Raw genomic sequence first — 17,438 nt, forward strand, 5'->3', positions numbered from 1 at the left:
CACTGCCTGCAGTGCAGGCACTCCATATAGGCTCCGGTTCGAGTCCCGGCTGCTCCACTTCTGATCCAGCTCTCTGCTCTGGCCTGGGAAAGCAGTAGAAAATGGCCCAAGTTCTAGGGCCCCTGCATCCACACGGGAGATCCGGAAGAGGCTCCTGGCTTTGGATCAGCACAGCTTGGGCCATTGCAACCAGTTGGAGAGTGAACCAGTGGATGGAAGACCTCTCTCTCTATGTAACTCTGACTTTCAAATAATTTTTTTTTTTTAAAGTATGAAGTCACTCACTTCACACAGAAAATTATGCTTCCAAGTGTAGGGTCCAGGGTGCTGTTGGTTTCAGTCTGCTTGAGGTTCCCTCGCCTCTCCAGGGTTGGCCCACCTGTAGGGCTGCCGTCCCACAATGTTCGATGAGTTGAAACCTCCAGTCACGGTGGTCGTGCTCTGGAAGTGTTTTGGGTGCAAAGTCCCAGAGGCGCTGCCCCTGCCCTGGGCAGCCTTGCTGTGTGCACCGAGTTTGTTTAGAGGCCTGTGGGCCCCCACCCCATCTCTGCCCTTCTCCAGTCCCACCTGGGAGGTGGAAGTGCCATCCAAACTCTTGCTCATTTGAGGCCGGGCAAGCCAATCCATTTTCTGTTGGTTTCTTTGCTACAGAGCTGCCCCTTGGGTCCAGTGAATTTTTTTCAAGTTGGCTGGGAGGGTGTCCTTAGTGAAACAGGTACCCACTGGCACAGAGGGTTATCAGCACCTTGGAATTTGGAGGCTGACCTTCAGAGCCCCTGCCTCTGGGCTCACATCACTGTGTTGACTTCTGTGTGTGGCCCGGGATTTGCTTTAGAACTGGGGGTGGTTGTCCTGGAAGCCCTGTTCTCCCCCAGTCTCCATTTTCATCCCAATGTTTCAATTTTTCCAGGGGGGACTTTCCACCATAGCTCTACCTACCATCAGGTTGTGACAGTTTTTAATGATTTATCTTTGCATTTCAAGAGCGTGGAAGAGGACAAAGCGGGTATCAGGTTTGTTGGCTACAGAATCGCTGCTTTGATCTCAAGGAGCTGTGGAGCAGAGGTGCAGGGCGAGGTGTCCGCGGTGTTTTGTGTCCTGTAGGGCGACTGTGGCTGAGCAGGCAGTTGGCTCACGTGTGTGCTGTGACTTTGCCTCCTGTGCAGCACCGACGCACACGGGATGCTGATGTGCACCCTTCACGCCCTTGTCTTTTCCCATAAGCGCTGGTGAGATGTGTCAAGTGTTCTGGCAGCCCGTGGAGCCCTCGGAAGCCCTGGAGATGCTGCAGAAAGTGAGCCTGGTGGCTCTGCGGACGCTGCTCATCTTGGCAGGTGAGCTGCTTCGGGAAGCAGCCCTGGGCTGGGTTTGGGGGCGTGGCTGTCACAGCAGATTGCTGCTGAGTGTTTGTAGAACCCAGCTCAACTTCTCAGCCTCGTGACCCTGCCCTGTGGTTTCTCACCCCCTCCTGCCTCATTGCTACCACCGGGACTGCAGTGCAGCCTAACTAGACGGCCCCTTCTTCCCCATGCTGCCTTTCTGGCCCTGTGCCCTGCACCTACACTCCAGCAGTTTCCCAGGTCTGAGACATCTCATTCAGAGTGACGTCCTCGTCTTCCGTACTGGAGAGGAGCTCAAGGAAGCTTCTACTGTTCTTTTACATCTCCCCTCTGTTAGAGCCTGGTTGATAGAATTCAGCTCCCATGTCATGGTCTTCTGTGTGTTTCCGTGCCCGGCACAGAGATGGATTCTCCCAGTGGATGCCGAGGGGTCCGTGTGGTCCACTTGGTACCCTGCAGCCATGGTGCTCATCCCTTGCATTTTCACTTTGGGTCCCTTTCCCGCTGTGGTCTGCACCTTCTCGGAGCACAGGATCAGTTCACTTAGCGCAGCATCCAACAGCAGTGAGTGAGTGTGTTAGAAGTGAATTAATCCTACTATGGAAATCACACTGTTACCGGAGAAGCAAAGGGTCCTTGTCTTCGCGCAAGAAAGAATTCAGGTGTGAGAGAGCAGGGGAGAGCAGCATAGCAAGGTTTATTAGGGCAGGGACATCCATAAGAACGGATGGGCACCTCTCTACACAGGACCTGAGAGAGAGTGCGCAGTGCACATTTAGGTGGGGCTTCTAAGGGGATGGGTCTTGCCTTCCCTCCCCCTCTCCTTCTCCTCCTGGAACAAAGGACTTGTTGATGTAAATACAAAAACTTCCTTTCTGAGTTTTCCCCCCTGCAGTTATCAGGGGAAGCCTGGCTGGCTTCACCCGCCCCCGTCTTAGAGGAAGGATGGTTGTTGGAGAGAAGGGGTAGGACCCCCTGGAAGATCATCAGGATCCGGGCAGGACGTTCAAAGTGCAGATACTGGGCTGCACCGGAAGGTTATGGGGATGACTTTGAGATGCAGATGCTGGACCTGGATGTCAATGCCTTAGGCCTTTGTCACACACACAGAAGCTCATTTCTGACTTCCTACCTACCACCACCTGCCAAGTCCATTCGAGTGCCCTGATGCAGTCTCCTTGTAATGCTGGAGACAAAGCAGAGCACCACGGCTGGCCCGTAGGGTAACTGGATTACTTAGGGCTCTCAGATACATAAGCCTGCAGTCTGTAGGGTAACTGGGTTGTTTAGGATCTCCTTAGATATATGGGAGGACTCTGGGTCTGTGGGCGGGACCACTGCCGTCTCGGGCATCCCACACCTGTGCATGCATTGCTGGCTTCCTGCAGCCCAGTGCCCAGGCCGTGGCTGCACATGGCCCTTCCGGGCTGTTGGGTCCCACGTTGGCTGATGGCAGCAGGTGCTGGAGAGATGGCTCTGAGCACAGGTGGGAAGGGCTGGGGAGGAGGATGGGGGAAGTCCATTCAGACCGAGGAGGAGGAGAGGAGAGTGCGAGGTGGACTGACTGGCTTTGGCCTGGTTCTCGGGTGGCCCTGTGCTCTCCCCCACAGTTCATCGGACACCAAGTACTCGCCGTCCTGCCTTCGCAATCTGCTATCGGCAGAGGATACCGCTCTGGGTTATTGCTGGGGTGTTAGGTGACCATCCTTGGACTCTTGGTCCAGTGACGTGGGGCCAGCTTCCAACTTCTTTTGAGCCTCAGACTCGGTGGGGTGCCCCCTGTTCCCAAGTGCAGTTGAGAGGCAGGCACAAGGCTAAGGCCATGAACTCGGGTTCCCTGGTTCCAATGCCCCCTGCCGGCACCGGGAAGGTGCCTGTTGGCTAACAAAGAACAGGTTTACAAGTGAAAATCAACAGTTTAAGGCAGTCCAGTGCTTTGCTCACTCACCTCTTTTTGTGATACAAAGGTTTCTTTAAGATTTATTCAGTTGAAAGACAAAGATACAGAGAGAAGGAAGAAGAGGATGGAGGGAGAGGGAGAGAGAGCTTCCATCTGCTGGTTCACTCCCCAAATGGCTGCAACGCCGGTAGCCACGTGGATGCAGGGGACAAGCAATTGAGCATTTTCCACTGCTCTCCCAGGCACATTATCAGGGAGCTGGATTGGGAGTGAAGCGGCTGGAAGTTGACCAGGTGCCCATATGGGTTGCTGGCACTGCAGGCGGCAGCTTCACACACTACACCACAACACTGGCCCCTACAAACACTTCTTTGAGCCTAAGAATTGATTAATCTTTTGGGCTAAGAAACATGAAATAAGAGTGGAGGGAGAAAGCAGCAGAAGGAGCCTAACTGTCATGTAGCGGTTTTGGATTTTTTTAAGAAAAACCTGTTTTTATGTTGACCGTGTACGAACGTTGGTGATATTGTTAACCACACAGCTCTATGTATCTAAGCATGTTAGGGTGATCAATAAATGATATCAGGATACAGAAGCCACCTGGAGCAAAAATCAAAGCTGGCTTCTCTCCGGCTCTTGCTCCGGCGTACGGAGCTCAGCCAGGTCTGAAGACGTAATTATTCTGGCATTTCACGGTCAGCCAGTGTAACAGCTGTTAAATGAATGAAGTGCTCATTAGACCTGCATTTGGGTTTATTTTATTATGTACTGAAACTATTAAGTTAATGCGGCACACTTGGAATCGGGAAAATTAATTTTTGCTTTTTACATTTCACGTGAGGTAAAGGCCAGCACGTCTCGTGGCTAAACTGCTGTCTCACTTTCCTTATCCATCCATCCCCTGCCCTAGAGTGGCAGGGCTGTGCCTTTAGAACTCTAATCACAGTTTGCCTCATTATACGGATGTTCATCCTGATGATTTAAGAAATCTCCAGGAATCTGTGTCCCTAAGAAAAATGACTTTGTGGGTTGGGAGTGCCTGGGTTTGAGTTCCAGCCGATTCTGAGTCTGGCTTCCTGCTCATGTGAATCCTGGGGGGGTGGGGGGGGGCAGCGCCGTGGCTCACGTGGTTAATGCTCCACCTGTGGTGCCGGCATCCCATATGGGCCCCGGGTTCTAGTCCCGGCTGCTCCTCTTCCAGTCCAGCTCTCTGCTGCGGCCTGGGAGGGCAGTGGAGAATGGCCCAAGTGCTTGGGCCCTGCACCCACATGGGAGACCAGGAGAAGCACCTGGCTTTGGATTGGCGCAGCTCTGGCCGTTGTGGCCATTTGGGGAGTGAACCAATGGAAGGAAGACCTCTCTCTCTCTCTCTCACTCACTGTCTATAACTCTATCTATCAAATAAATAACTTAAAAAAAAAGTGCATCCTGGGAGGCGGCAGGTGGTGACTCGAGTGCTTTGGTCCCTGAACCGACATGGGAGAGCCAGGCTGGGTTCCAACCTCCTGGCTTTGGCCTGGCCCGGCCCAGCTCTGTAGGTTGTGGGCACTTGGAAGTGAATCAGAAGCTGGGGCATCTTTCTGTTTCTCTCTCTGCCTTTCAAATAAATAAATCGGAATTTAGAAAAAGAAATGGTCTTGAGAGGTGGGGAGAGGACTGTTTGAGTTACTTCTCTGTGTTCCTCTGGCAGAAAACCCTCCCCTGACCCGGGACGTTTTGTGTGCTGCTCTGAGCTGCAAGCACGGCGGGACAAGGCGCCTCCTTTTGTCTGCAGTACAAGGGTTCGCCCTGGGGCAAGACCACTATCAGGTTTGTCATCCTCTGTTTGTTTCACCCTCTTGGCCTTTGGCCCTCAGAAGCAGCTCAGTTACTTCCAGCTCACAGCCTACTTCTCACGACCAGAGCCCTGTGGGGTGCGCACGCGGGACGAGAGCTAGGCCTGCAGCACCCGCGCTCCTCCCGCTCCTGGGCCCCTCCCTGAGTCGGGAGAGCTGCTTGCTAAACACCCACATTGCTAAGAACCAAGTTCTATAAACATGTGATTTAAGAACATTATGTTATGTTAAAACTAAGAGGAGTACACATTCGAGAGTCTGATTTTCTGTTTTGCATGTTTTCTGCGATCCGTCCTCCTGGGACTGTTTGCACCTGTTGTATCTGGGATGGAGATGATGAGGTACAGCTGTGTGCTAATGTGCAGTGCTTTCCGGGTTGACATTCAGTGACGTCATCGTGGCAGCCTGAGTGAGGCCACGTGGCAGGTGCCACAATCAGATCACTCAGTTTTCATTCTGGAGAGCTTGTTTTTTAAACCCCCTCTGCCCCATTGCTGGCTCCAACACCCAGATCCACTGGCAAGCACCAAGAGGTGACAGCTCCATAGGAACCAGCTTAGTATTCTCCCTCTTTGAATGTGAAGTTTGAGAACTGAATCGAAGACGTGTTCATGGTTCAAACTGGCATGTGATTGTCAACAGTTCTGGCTGTTCAGTTTTGATAAAGGGAGGACGCTCCTGTCCTTGGTGGCAAAAGCAGGATGTTGCTGATGTTGGGATGGCATGCTGCTGGGATGGGCTGTGGTTCACGGACTTGAGGTGCACGGAAATCCTAAGCTATTCAACTCTTCCTGTGCCTGGCAGAGGCGACAAGGAACAGGGCTAGTTCTAGTCTTTCAGCTCCTAAACATTCTGACGTATGCTGCTCTCGGTACCAACACAGACTTCCCACCGCCAGCGAGAGAGCCCGCTGATCGAATCCACGCTGCGAGGGTTCCGGGCTGCCAACCCTTGTCCTCGTCCTCTCTCTGCATGAAAGAGTGGGAAGAAGCAATAAGGAGCCGAATGGGGATCAGCAATTAGATTTCAAAAAAGGGGCAGCCAGGTGCCCGGGGAGTCCCAACACGTGTGGGATAAGCTGATGGGAGACTGTGGCTAGAACTGCAGGTTGAGCTGGGGGCTTCCTACCCTGCCACTTCTGCAACCTTGCCCACTTAGCTGACCGGTCCCTGGACAGGTGAGGTCTGCTCCAGCCAGAGGAGAGCCTGCGAGGCCAGCCTTTCCCATGTGGACCCGTCCTACCCTAAAAGTGGAGCCTAACAGACCAGTGCGACCTCGGGGAAGGAAACTGGGCCTCGGCACTGAGGGTGGGGAAGGCGTGCTCGCCTTACAATCCTGGCTGGGCAAAATGATGACTTTGTGGAAGTTAGGGATAACATCCGTAGCAGGAATCTTCTAAAAGCGTTGGATTTAATTTAATTTGCATATAATTACAAGCTGTGAACTAGAGTGTCCTAAGACGGAATTCTCTACGGCATAGCCCTGTGAGAAGGGCTGTGCAGCTGACAGTCTCGGGAGTGAGCCAGCCTCTGTGGGACGCTGATGCGTACCCACTGCTGTGACCTGGGAGGAAGGGGAGCATGAGCCTGTGAAGTGTTTAGGTGACAGAACTGGGGATTGTGTGCAAAGTCCTGTGTGGTGAACAGCAGCAGGTTGTGCAGACAAAGCTCTTCTTGGCACAGGATTGGGAGTGGACAGTGGGTCGCAGCCTTGGGACGCTGCTCCGCCTACAGGTGCTCTCTGCCTGTGCTCACTGCCACCTTCCTGCTCACCTGGCATTATATCCAGATGATGAGTGGGGCCGTGCCCCTGACTTTGGGGGCAGTGAGGGAGGAGGAGCTGGAGGCACTCAGGTCTCCAGGGTGGAGCAGGTGTAAGGGAAGGAAGTAGGAGAAGGAAGGAGGTCAGTGTAGCCTTGAGGCCACCACAGTGTGGAAATGACACTGGCCTGGGCCGCCCACCTCCTCCAGACCCTGCGGGCCCCAGACGCCGCTGTGGTGAGGACCTATGCCTGGGGGTGGCACTGACGATGCTGTGCCCTGTGCTTCCTCACTCCCAGCACCTTGGCCGACTGCCTCTGTGCCTTCCTGCTTCCCCCATGGGCGGGATGGTCCCAGGCTCACAGCAGGTCTTGTCTCTTCAGTGCCTGCACACTGGGCAGTCTTACTAGAGTCACCCACAACCTAGAATTCCAATACCTTCCCACCGCGTCCGGACTTCCGTCTGCAGCAAGGCGCCCCTGAACTTGGGTTGTGCATTCAGCTGTCTCCTTGACAGCCATTGTCACTGCCATGTCCCTGGGACAGGGCTCTGGACCCCCACCCACTCCGCCCTCCCCGGAGTTCTTTCTCTGGGGTGCTCTGGGCAATGCTCCTGGCACCCTTGGTGACCCGTTCTTGTTTATTCTCTGAGAGCAAACTCTGTTCTGCCTTCCAAAAGTTTCTAGAAATGGCCGTGGCCCCCCTACAGCCACCCTGTGGACTGAGCCTTCCCCTGCCCCCTCGGGGGGACGGTGGTGGCCCTGTCCCAGCGCTCTGCTGCTCCTCCACACAGCCCTCTCCTCACCGTGCAGCTGCAGCAGCCATCAGAGCTGTCGTCCCTGTGGGGGCCTCCGGTGTCTTCTGGTCTCCCCCAGAAGTCTCGCAGGTCCCAGGGGGACAGGTGCAAGGCCCTGCTGTCCTGTGGCCGTCTGCTTTCTTGAGTGTCTCCCATCCTGTCCTTTGCCCCTTCTTCTGCCGTGCCAGCCCTTGGGAGTTGGGAGGCCACCTGCTGCCCTGTGGCTGCAGCACGCTGCCCTGACGATGCTGGAGAGGGTCGTGAGCCCTCGTGCGAACCCCACACTGCCTGCCTCTGCGTTCCTTATTTTTCTTGACGTTGCCTGTGACTGGCTGGCTGTCCTGTCCCATCCACAGTGAGATTTCAGAGGCTTGGAGATGGAGGTGGGTGACTTTGGGTGTCCTTGTCACATTGTTGTCAACACGCTTCAGCTCCTGGGAAGTCTCTGCCCTCCACCCCACCCCTCAGCTGTGCCTGGGGCCCGGGTGGCATTCAGCACTTGTTAGCTCCCTCTGGTCACCTACTAAACAGCTGATTTTTTTTCTTTGCAAGAGAAACTGAAGATTGTTTTGAGAAATATTTAGAGCTGTGTTTAGGCAGAAGTGTTATCTAAGTGTCGGCCTGCCTGTGATACCTTCCCGTGATCTGCACGACTTGGGACCACACGTCCAGCGTCAGGAAAGATCGGGCTGTACACTGAATGAGAGGAAGCAGGTGCACTTGGGTGAATGAAATGCCTTCTACGTGGCAGCAGGGCTGTGTCCAGGAACACATGGGAAATCCCGTCACAGAAGGTGTGTGTTAAGAAAAAGCCACCATGGGGCCGGCACCGTGGCTCACTTGGCTAATCCTCCGCCTGCAGCGCCGGAATCCCATATGGGCCCCGGGTTCTAGTCCTGGTTGCTCCTCTTCCAGTCCAGCTCTCTGCTGTGGCCTGGGAGTGTAGTGGAGGATGGCCCAAGTGCTTGGGCCCTGCACCCCATGGGAGACCAAGAGGAGGTACTTGGCTCCTGGCTTTGGATTGGCACAGTGCGCTGGCTGTGGCAGCCATTTGGGGGGGTGAACCAACAGAAGGAAAACCTTTCTCTGTGTCTCTCCCTCTCACTGTCTGTAACTCTACCTGTCAAATAAAATAAAAAAGAGAGAGAAAAAAAGCCGCGTGTGGCTTTTAAAAATATTTTGCACCAAAATAAACGTATATTTTAATTCCATTTTTGGAGTATCCTGGTACAGGCATGCTGCTTTTCAGATGTTTTACGTTTTTAAATCACCTATATTTTCACTTCATTTTATATATGATAAAGTGTTCTAATGCACAACTTTCAAGTATTATTCTAAAGACATTTTTTTTTTTTCAAAACTGTGGGATCTTTGGCCAAACTGGTCAGTGCTTCTAAGAAGCTGCTGATCAGGTGTCCAGATGCTGTTGGAGGGGCCTGCGAATCGGGGCTGAGACCCGGGGTCTCTCACTGCTCAGGGTCCTGGGGGCCCCTCTGCTGGCAGACAGGAACCTCCCAGTCCCAGGTTTCACCCACATTGCTCATAGCCACGTGTGGCTTCTTTTTAGTGTCTGGTTTTGTGGCTGTGATTTTTTGAAAATCCTGTTTTCTTATTTTCATTTTCATCTTTTTTGTTTAAATTTTAGGTGTAAAAAAGATGCTTTGATAAAAAATACATAGTGAAATGGTTACTACAGTCCAGCAAAGTAGCCGTGTCCACCACCTCGCAGGGTTGCCTGTGTGTGTGCACACGTGTGTGGGAAGATCCGCTCTCGGCAGGTTTCCATCAGGGACTGTGGCCCTCCTCAGTGTGTTAGACGCAGCCCGGTCTCCTCGCCCTGCACAGCTGCACCTTTATGCCTTGGGCCTGATCTCCCCGTTTGCCACCCCCACCCCTACCCCTGGTAGCCACTCTTCCAGTCTCTGTTTCAATGACATCGACTTCAGGTGAGACGACCCTGCAGTACTTGTCTCCTGGCTTCATCCATGTTGTCACAGTGGCATCACTTCCTACCTTTTTATGGTTGACTGATATTCCAAGGCACACAGCCACATTTTCTTCACCCACTCATCACAGTGAACACTTACGTTGTTTCCATGTTAGCTGTGAATAGTGTTGGAATAAGCACGGCAGGACAGGTGTCGGAGACCTGGTTTTGTCGCCTCTGGATAGAAACCCAGTAGTGAGATGGTTGGCTTGTTCGGCAGCTCCACAATGCTGTCCTGTGCAGAGTGGTTCCTTCTTCTCCATGTCCCCAGCACCACTTGTTATGTCTGTGTTTTGTGATGTCCATCCTAACAGTGTGGGATGATAGCTCCTGGTGCTTTTGATTTGTAGTTCCCTGATTAGTGATGCCGAGTGCCTTTTCATGGACCAGTTGGTCACTTTTGTGTCATCTTTGGAGAAATGTCTGCTCGAGTCCTTGCCCTTTTCTTTTTTTGGCTGTTGAGTTGCGCAGGTTCCTAGGGGCTGAGCTCCAGGGAGGCAGGTGCCGGGTCCCGTAGCAGGGCACTGCTCCCTCCCTGCCCCGAACCCAAGGACGTGGCTTTTCACCAGGCTGGTTAAGGGCGGAACCAGCAGCAGACTCTGGATTCTGATTTCTAGTCAGGAGTTCACTCAGTTACTCTGAAATGTATGTGGTGGTTTGCTGTGGCCTGAGAATACAGAAGATGCAAAAGTGGCAGTGCAGGTAACACTGGGTGAGGGCACATGTTTATCGGGAACCCAGGCTTCAGCTCACATGAGGAAGTCTATGCTCTAACCCATCATTGCATCATTTCTGTGTTTTGTAGGAAATTGAAAAAATGTGGTCCTCACCCACTCAACTGACTTGTGAACGTCTCATCAGAAATCTTTCTAGAGCCTTGGGAAGCTTCAAGAGCAACTTGGAAAATGCCACTGCCCAGGACTGCGTGTGCCAGCCCGGGCTGGGGCCTGTGCAGCAGCACGTGCACAGGTATGCACTGTGGGGCTCCTGCCTTTGCCAGGAGCATTTTTAATTATGGCTTTCAGACACTAATCTGTACCACAGCCGTTAGTACACGTGTGCGTGTGTGTGCAGAACATACATATGACTTCCTAAATAACATCCGAATTTTCTATGACTAGGTTTTTCAATGCCGAATGTGAGAACGACATTCACTACAGGCCAACATTGTTGGTGATCAAGATATTAGATCAAAAGGTGACCCAGGATTGCAGGTGGCATTAAATGTGGATCAATGAACAGTCACATTTTTCCAATTAAATATTTTTGGAATCTTAGTGCTGCAGACACATGGGTGCTGGAGGGGGAGTCTAGGGGCTTTGTTCGCAGACAGAGGGGTGTTCGTCTGACTCCTGCTATGCTAATTTCCGGGCTGTTCCCGTGAGCTACTCTTTCTGTCCTCCATATTTGTGAGAGGTGGTTTATGATACATCCTTACTGCTCTGGTTCATTGTGTGTGGCACGGACTCTGAGAAGGCAATTTTGGAGCGCTGCTATGACGGGGGGTTCATACACCGACAGTATGGGCAAGGGTTGTGTGGACCTGTGGTCTTGCGTGCAGCTCACCTCCTGGAACAAAGGCAGCATTGCAGTCTCCCATCTTGCTTCTTATGTTTTTTTTTGACAGGCAGAGTGGACAGTGAGAGAGAGACAGAGAGAAAGGTCTTCCTTTTTTGCCGTTGGTTCACCCTCCAATGGCCGCCGCGGTTGGCGCACTGTGGCCGGCACACCGCGCTGATCCGATGGCAGGAGCCAGGTGCTTCTCCTGGTCTCCCATGGGGTGCAGGGCCCAAGCACTTGGGCCATCCTCCACTGCACTCCCTGGCCACAGCAGAGAGCTGGCCTGGAAGAGGGGCAACCGGGACAGGATCGGTGCCCCGACCGGGACTAGAACCCGGTGTGCCGGCGCCGCAAGGCGGAGGATTAGCCTAGTGAGCCGCGGCGCCGGCGCTTCTTATGTTTTTATCTTGGCTACTTAGCTTTACTTTTTTGCCGTCTTAGGTTGGCCAAAAGCCTCGCAGAGACCTGGTTGTCAGGGTTTCCCATCGCGACTTTTCTCAGCAATTTCACAGTAACTGAGGGTGAGTATTTGGTCGTCCAAGTTTGCATGATTGAAAACTGTCTAGTTTTTTCACACAAATATATTACTAAAGTGTACAGGGGAAGCAGTATGCTGTATGTGATAATTCACAACTCAGAACTCGTCTGGTCTGATGTATTTGGGTTTTTAAGGAAAGTCCTAAAACCCAGGGGCACAGAAGTCCAGCAGAGGAAGGAAGAGAAGCTTCTGTGGTCTGGGTTTTGCCTCTTCCCTGGGCAAGATGGCTGATGTGTGTGGGTCCCTGATTCCTGGAAATGGGGTTGACATGTGTGGGTCCCTGTGTCCTGAACATGTGGTTGACATGCATGGGTCCTTGATTCCTGGACATGGTGGTTGACATGCGTGGGTCCCTGACTCCTGGACATGGTGGTTGACATGTGTGGGTCCCTGTGTCCTGGACATGGGGTTGACATGCGTGGGTCCCTGACTCCTGGACATGGTGGTTGACATGCGTGGGTCCCTGTGTCCTGGACACGGGGCTGACATGCGTGGGTCCCTGTGTCCTGGACATGGTGGTTGACATGCGTGGGTCCCTGTGTCCTGGACATGGTGGTTGACATGCGTGGGTCCCTGACTCCTGGACATGTGGTTGACATGCGTGGATCCCTGTGTCCTGGACATGTGGTTGACATGCGTGGGTCCCTGTGTCCTGGACATGGTGGTTGACATGCGTGGGTCCCTGTGTCCTGGACATGGTGGTTGACATGCGTGGGTCCCTGTGTCCTGGACATGGTGGTTGACATGCGTGGGTCCCTGTGTCCTGGACATGGTGGTTGACATGCGTGGATCCCTGTGTCCTGGACATGGTGGTTGACATGCGTGGGTCCCTGTGTCCTGGACATGGTGGTTGACATGCGTGGATCCCTGTGTCCTGGACATGGTGGTTGACATGCGTGGATCCCTGATTCCTGGACATGTGGTTGACATGCGTGGGTCCCTGAGTCCTTGCTTGTTCAGTCTACACCACTCATGAAGCTTCCTGCAGCAGCAACAGACCAGGACTGAAGAATTCCGGCGAGTACTTACGTGGCCTTCTTTCAGAAGATGAGAGAAGACCTGTAGAGAGGGCTTTCCCGTGCACTTGGGCTTGGTTCCCTAAGGAAAAGTTCTTTTGAAAGCAAATCTTCAAACACACAGGTCTCAGGGCCAGAAGACCCCACGTACCTGGGGTTTGGTTTAGCTGTAGTGTAAGTTATCTCAGTTACTTCTCGGAGTGAACGTAACCTTGTTTAGTGTTGACGGTGAACTGGTTATTGTGAAGGAAACTGCCTTTGCCGGGTGTAACATCAGATTCTGTTTTCACAGTCGGCTGTAATCTAAACACTTGTCAGAGTTTTCTGGCTTCATTTTTCAGATGTGAAAATCAAAGATTTGATGAACAACGTCCCCGAGTTAATTGAAGAGCTTCGGTCTTCGGTCCACATCTCCGATGAAGCCATTGACGGCATCTTGGAAGCCAACGTGTCCCACTCCAAGGTACAGTGCTGTTGCTTGTGCACCGCGCTTGCCCGCGCAGCCTTCAGCCGGAAGCCCTTGGTGTTCCTGCAGCCACTGCTCCTCCTCCTCCCTCCCCTCCCCTGGGTGACGGCAGGGGTTCCTGCGCCAGTGATGTGACAGGAGGCAGGAAGGAAACGAGAGAACAGGCACAGAACAGAAGGATGTCTTTGCCTCACATCAAAGATGTGGGGCCTTTAATTTTACAGTGTTCTCTTTATTTGGGGTTACAAAGGCTAACATTGGTGATACTAACTCCAGTGACTCATAACCCCACAGCACGACATTGCAGGGTTCAGTAGTTGTTGTAGCATTCTCAAAATATTTCCAAAAGCAAGCCCAGCTAAATACACGTCGAAATCAGCTGTGATTTCCCCTGTGTGCTCCGTGGCGGCTCCTTGTAGAAGCAGCTGTGTGATGAGAGGCTGTGCCCTCCCAAGATGGGTGAGAAGCACTGCCTGAGGCCGCTGGAAAGGTGGCGAAAATGTCCACAGTGGTTGCAACAAGTCAAAGCGTGGGCAGCTCCCGCTGGGTGGTTTTGGGTTATGGCCCCCCCGGAGGAGGGGAGCAGGGAGCTGCACAGTTGGCTCAGGTGCCTCTGGAGTCGTTAATCTGAGGCACCCTTTCACCCTTCCAACTGGGGCTTTCTCCTCCTGTATGTGGAACCTTCTAGAAGTGGTAAGCGTGAGGCTAGCTCACAAGTGAACATCTCAGTTGACAATGAAGACACGTTTCATTTCATGTCAATTCTGCCTCACTGGGGACGGGCACAAGCTTCAGAGACAGAATGATTAGATCGAGGAAAAACTGGACCGAAAGCTGGGAATCCGAATGACAGCATCACCAAGTTACTTATGGTAAAATACACAGCACCTGTTTCTCATGGCAAAAATACCAGGTTCAGCTTGTCAAACACAGTGTGCACAGAAACGCTGAGGGGAAGTTGGAGGTTAGGGGCAGGGAGAAGTGAGATTGCTCCCACAAACCTCGCCTGCTGTCCTGGCTTTGGTTTGGAATCTTTAGTTGCTGGAGTGTGCAACAGGGAAAGGGAATGGGGATGGAGTTAACCTGAGAGGCTGCCGGCTGCTGTGAGGGTCGGACCAGGTAGCCTCCCAGTCCCTTTCAAATGCAAAGGCCTGAGACCGTGTCTGGGCCGAACTGTTCCTGGGAACTGTTCCTGGTGGGAGCTGGCTGGTTAGCAAGCCGCCTCCGGGTGTCGCTGCCGCTCTGTGCCCAGAGGGCTGTGTTCCGAGGCCTGAATTCCGAGTGATGTCCCGGGAAGAGGCTTTTGTTGCCGTGCTTTGTGTATTTTTCAATTTGTGTGTCTTCACTGCGCCTTTGGCAGTGTAAGTCATTGGGGTCACCTAAATAGCCGGGCGGTTAGGTAATCGGAAGGGCTATTTTTAAACGCTGCAACTTTGCTATTGAAATTTATAATGATGCAATTTGAACACAGTGTGTTCATGGAGCCACACTTACCTACAGATCCAGCAGGGCTTGTGCTGGGTTAGGGGCTGGCTCTTTGGGCCCTGGTGTTGTGTGTGTGTGTTTAATTAATTAATTTATTTGAAAGACAGTGTTACAGAGAGGCAGAGGCAGAGAGAGAGAGAGAGAGGTCGTCCATCTTCTGTTTCACTCCCTAGACGGTTGCCAGAGCTGTTCCGACCTGGAGCCAGGAGCTTCTTCCGAGTCTCCTACACAGGTGCAGGGGCCCAAGTTCTTGGGCCCTCTTCCACTGCTTTCCCAGGCCATAGCAGAGAGCTGAATCGGAAGTGGAGCAGCCGGGACTCCAACTGGCACCCATATGGGATGCCGGACTGCAGGTGGCAGTTTTACCTGCTACGCCACAGTACTGGCTCCAGACTCTGGTGTTTTCTAGCAGTCAAGGTGGTAGCACATTGTATATGCTGGACTCCTCCTTGTCTTTCTCCTTGGGATTCTCTGCTGTGGTTTTAGGGTCAGTTTGCAGGTTTATCCTTGTAAGACCGTGCACGCTGCTGCTGGCCACAGGGAACACTGTTCAGTGGTGCTGGGGTCACAGCCAAAATTCTTCCTTCTCCCTGCCTGCCTTCTTCCCTCCCTTTGTGGCTTCTCCTTCCTCCTCGAGGAAGGGGAGGGGCTGCCCAGAGAGTTCTGGTCTCTCCTGGGGGTGCTTCTTCTGGTGGGAAGTTATCTTGATCCTTGGCTTTACTTCTCTCGAGAAGAAGAAATGATGGTACATCTGGTCAAGTTTCCTGCCTCATCTTAGGTTGGTTCCATTGACAAATCTATGACCTGGATTCTGCCACGATTGTTATTTGTCCTCGATTTCCAAAGTTGGTTTGAAAAAATGAAGCTGAGGTGGTTTTCATTTTCCCCATGACTTTGGGGAAGCTGTCAATGGAGCGCGGGACCTGGGACAGGGGCGGGGGCTGGGTGCAGAGGTGGCCAGACAGCAGCTCTGATGGAGAGGTGCAGCCACGTACTGAACTCAGGGCGGGGCCTGCAGCTGCTGAGCCAGGAGCCACCTGCAGGGCGCAGCAAGCAGCAAGGTGGGGCGGGGCCCGTGGCTGCTTCTGCTGCACCCTGTTCTACCCTTACGGAAGCAAGCAGGGGTCTCCTCAGTCTCTTTGGGAGTACAGAAGGGATTCATTCGCTTTGTCTCTTTCTCTTTCTCTCTCTCTCTCTCTCTCTCTCTCTCTCACACACACACACACACACACACACACACACTCACACACGCACAGTCGTGTTTCTCAATCATTGGATCCATCCACCTCTCCTTTCTTGAACTACCCTGTGACTCAAATCTGTCTTTGCTGCTCATTGCTGACGGCCTGCTGGTGGGAGCTGAGCGCCCCTGCACGCTGTCCCCTATCTCCGGAGCTTTGTGTGCCATTTAATTCTTACACCCCGTGTGGTTTTTGATCCTAACTTCACCCCTACCGGATGGACAAGCTCGGGGTCACAGGCAGTCGCACAGGAAGAGCCAGAGTGCCCGTGTCCCTCGCGTTCGTCGCTGTGGCTGCTCATCCCCAGGCGGTCACCTTCGCGTGAGGCAGGGTCTCTCTTGCTCCCAGTTTTGGAGGCTGGAAGTCCAGATGTCCCGACGCAGGCACCGGCGAAGGGCCTCACTGGAGGCAGCTTTGTTGGAGGAGGAGGAGGAGAGGCCAGGCTTGCCCCATTCATAACAACCCCTGTGACGCTACCCTAGGGGTCGCAGAGAGCCGCCTGGCCGCCGGGCTCCACCCCTCCCCCACCGGTGCCACCCCGGGGACCAAGCTCCTCACAGGGCCCTGGGGACCCGGCTGGAGTCGGCCCTTCCGCTCCTGGCCACGAAGCCCAGCTCGGCTCGCAGCGTCCCCAGCCGCTCCTCCCACCCTCTGGGGCCGCCTCTGTCCCGCATCGGTGGTGGGAGCCCAGCGCCTCTGATAGGCACAGGCTCTGTCCTCGCCGCCTGCCCGCAGGTCACTGCCAGGCGCTCGGCTGCCGGAGCCGCCCTCCCGGCTCCTGCCTCCCCGCGTCCCCTCGCGGCTGCGGCTGCGCCGCTGCCCCTCACGCTGGCGACACTGGGGTTCTGCAGACATTCAGGAAATGAGCCACTGCTGAAGAGGCAAGCGACTTCCTGCAGGTCGTTCTTGTTTTTAAACCAGACCAGTCCTCGGATACCCAGGTAAACGTCCCGATCAATACCCAGATAGGTGCCCGGACAAATGCCTCGACCAATACCCAGGTGAGCGTCCACGTCACTCAGAAAACGCCCAGGTCGATACCCAGATGAATACCCGGATACACGCCCCGTCAATACTCAGGTGCCTGGGTTATCATCCTGACCGATACCCACATGAACATGCAGATCAGCACCCAGAAAACGCCCGGATCAATACCCGGATTGATACCAGCCCAGCACCCCGATAACTATTGGAGTGGCCGAGTGTGTGTGCCAGGCTCTTGGGAAGGGAGACCCCTGTCCCAGGTCCCTCGTGCCCTGACAGCTTTCCAAACCAACACCCTGGAAGGCCTCCGGGGCCGGGCATCCGTGTTTGTGGTCACTCGGGGGTTTGCTGGCAGAGCCTGTGTTGCTTTGGAAAGGAGTCGCTGCTGCTGTTTGCACCCAAGTGGTTGAGTGTCGTCCCCGTTCCTCCTGTCCCCACCCCCACTCCCCCCCACTCTGCTCTCGCGACAGCAGAAAGGGACACACTCAGGTTTTCAGACGGTAAATGGTAGAATCTGGAGCGCCACAGAG

At 53.7% G+C, this 17,438-nt stretch overlaps 1 protein-coding gene across 1 annotated transcript in view; it reads left to right on the forward strand.

The window, feature by feature from the left end:
• The window catches only part of ABCA13 (ATP binding cassette subfamily A member 13), a 329,120-nt gene that overhangs the window by 58,565 nt on the left and 253,117 nt on the right, over nt 1–17,438 (forward strand). Inside the window, 5 exon segments of the mRNA XM_062178561.1 lie at nt 1,225–1,334; nt 4,931–5,049; nt 10,424–10,587; nt 11,620–11,699; nt 13,074–13,195. Of these exon segments, the coding sequence (XP_062034545.1) occupies nt 1,225–1,334; nt 4,931–5,049; nt 10,424–10,587; nt 11,620–11,699; nt 13,074–13,195 (595 nt within the window).

This window comes from Lepus europaeus, chromosome 20 (assembly GCF_033115175.1).
Source record: "Lepus europaeus isolate LE1 chromosome 20, mLepTim1.pri, whole genome shotgun sequence".
In the NCBI taxonomy this organism is placed as follows: domain Eukaryota; kingdom Metazoa; phylum Chordata; class Mammalia; order Lagomorpha; family Leporidae; genus Lepus; species Lepus europaeus.